At 44.2% G+C, this 2084-nt stretch overlaps 1 protein-coding gene across 1 annotated transcript; it reads left to right on the plus strand.

The window, feature by feature from the left end:
* Positions 1 to 418: 418 nt before the first annotated feature.
* On the plus strand, positions 419 to 1366 carry LOC308466559 (olfactory receptor 1J1-like; the record flags this gene model as incomplete). The annotated part of the gene is made up of 1 exon (XM_080987380.1): positions 419 to 1366. One exon carries the CDS (start codon positions 419 to 421, stop codon positions 1352 to 1354), a length of 936 nt encoding a protein of 311 aa, XP_080843506.1. The 3' UTR covers positions 1355 to 1366.
* Between the last annotated feature and the right edge of the window lie 718 nt (positions 1367 to 2084).

A 2084-nucleotide genomic window follows, 5' to 3' on the forward strand; every position in this document is an offset into this window, starting at 1 on the left:
AAACAACAACTTGGGGTTCCATTTTTCTTTACTATAAAAAACCACTCCTCTTTTTTTTTACCTTGTCTGATGAGATGAAATCCTGTCCAAGTTTTTTATTCTGTGAGATTTTTCTATGCAGTCTAGTAACATGTGTTTCTTGTAGGCAAATTATATCCAAATTGTGTTTCGCCAAAACATGAAAAACTTGGTGTCTTTTTTTCAGAGAATTTAAACCATTAACATTCCAGGAGTAAATTTTTAAGGACATCTTGGTTTTTTAGGGGCCTTCTGCCCCGACACCCAAAGGAGGAGAACTTTCCAAGCCAGGTTCCTTTGCGTTTTTCTCCAGAAATCTCTCTTTCCCTCCCACAGTTCTGATTTTTTGTGAGGGTGGAGAATTTACTAACCTAACAATTTCTTCTTCTTCTTTAGCCTAATGAGTCCTGGGAATGCAACAGACTTCTCTGAATTATTCCTCCGTGGCTTCCCAATCCAGCCAGAGTTTCAACGGCTCCTCTTCCTGCTATTCCTCTCCATGTACCTGCTGGCCTTTCTGGGGAACGCAACAATCATCTTCTTGATCCGTTCTGATTTACGGCTCCTCCACGCTCCTATGTATTTTTTCCTCAGCCACCTTGCCTTTGCTGACTTGGGCTTCATCTCCACCACCATCCCCAAAGTGCTAGAAAACTTGTTGTCTCAGAAATGGACCATCTCCTATCATGCCTGCCTGGTCCAAATGTACTTTTTTATGTGTTTTGGCAATTCAGACAGTTTCCTGTTGGCTTCCATGGCCTACGACCGTTACGTGGCCATCTGCTTCCCCCTGCGTTATTCTGCCCTGATGAGCCGTAAGCGTTGCCACTTCCTCGCAGCAGTGTCCTGGGCTATCCCTATTGCCCACTCTCTGCTTTATACCATTTTGATGACCAACATTTCTTTCTGTGACTCTAGAGAGATCCCACATTTCTTCTGTGATCTTCCCTCTGTATTGGAGATCTCTTGCTCAGGCCGCAGTGTCATAGAAATGCTGATTCCGACTGAAGGGTCGGTGGAGATCCTGGGGCCATTTGTGCTGGTCGTCATCTCCTATATGGGCATTTTCTACACCATCCTGAAGATTCCATCCAACTCTGGAAAGAAAAAGGCTTTCTCCACGTGTGGGTCCCACATTGCTGTGGTTGTCTTGTTTTATGGCTCTGTGAGCTGGGTTTATTTCAAGCCACGTTCCAACAACTTAGATCCCAAGAAAATTGTGGCCGCTGTCATGTTTACCATGGTGACCCCTATGCTGAATGCCTTCATCTACAGTCTCAGGAATAGTGAAATGAAAGCAGCCATGAAGAGGATCATTAGGCACCATTTTCATTAGTGTCTTTTGCTGTCACACCTTATAGTAGCTGGAGTGGGAGCCAACATCACTTGGATAGCAGAGCACACAGATGGTGTGTGCGCTTTCGGTTCTGTTTTAAACTTGGGCCCAAATGTTGGGTATCTGTAATGGAGAAACGGACTGCAATCTGTCTTTCAGGTACAGTGGTGCCCCGCAAGACGAATGCCTCACAAGACGAAAAATCCTCTAGATGAAAGGGTTTTCCGTTTTTCGATGCGCTTCGCAAGACGAATTTCCCTATGGGCTTGCTTCGCTAGACGAAAACGTCTTGCGAGTCTTGCGATTTTTTTCGCTTCCCCCCCCCTTTTTCTAAGCCGCTAAGCCGCTAATAGCCTTTTAGCCGCTAAGCCGCTAAGCCTTTAATAGCCGCTAAACCGCTAATAGTGCTAATCTGCTAAGCCGCTAATAGGGTTGCTTCGCAAGACGAAAAAACCGCTAGACGAAGAGACTCGCGGAACGGATTATTTTCGTCTTACGAGGCACCACTGTATTTGGGGCCAGCATCTGCTAGGATTAGCTGAACTACCATAAGCAGATATCTTAATCCTAATACTTACAGTAAAGATCAGCATCACAATCTTATATTTGCCTTATATTAACTATCACTCCCCTGTAAGTAGTAAGCAGACTTCAAATAGATAATTAAATCTTCCAAGAGTAGATTTATGATTCACGAATAGTATAGGCAACCAAACGGTCTTTGCATTAT

This window comes from Podarcis pityusensis (genome assembly GCF_964106645.2).
Source record: "Podarcis pityusensis genome assembly, chromosome: 17".
Taxonomy (NCBI): domain Eukaryota; kingdom Metazoa; phylum Chordata; class Lepidosauria; order Squamata; family Lacertidae; genus Podarcis; species Podarcis pityusensis.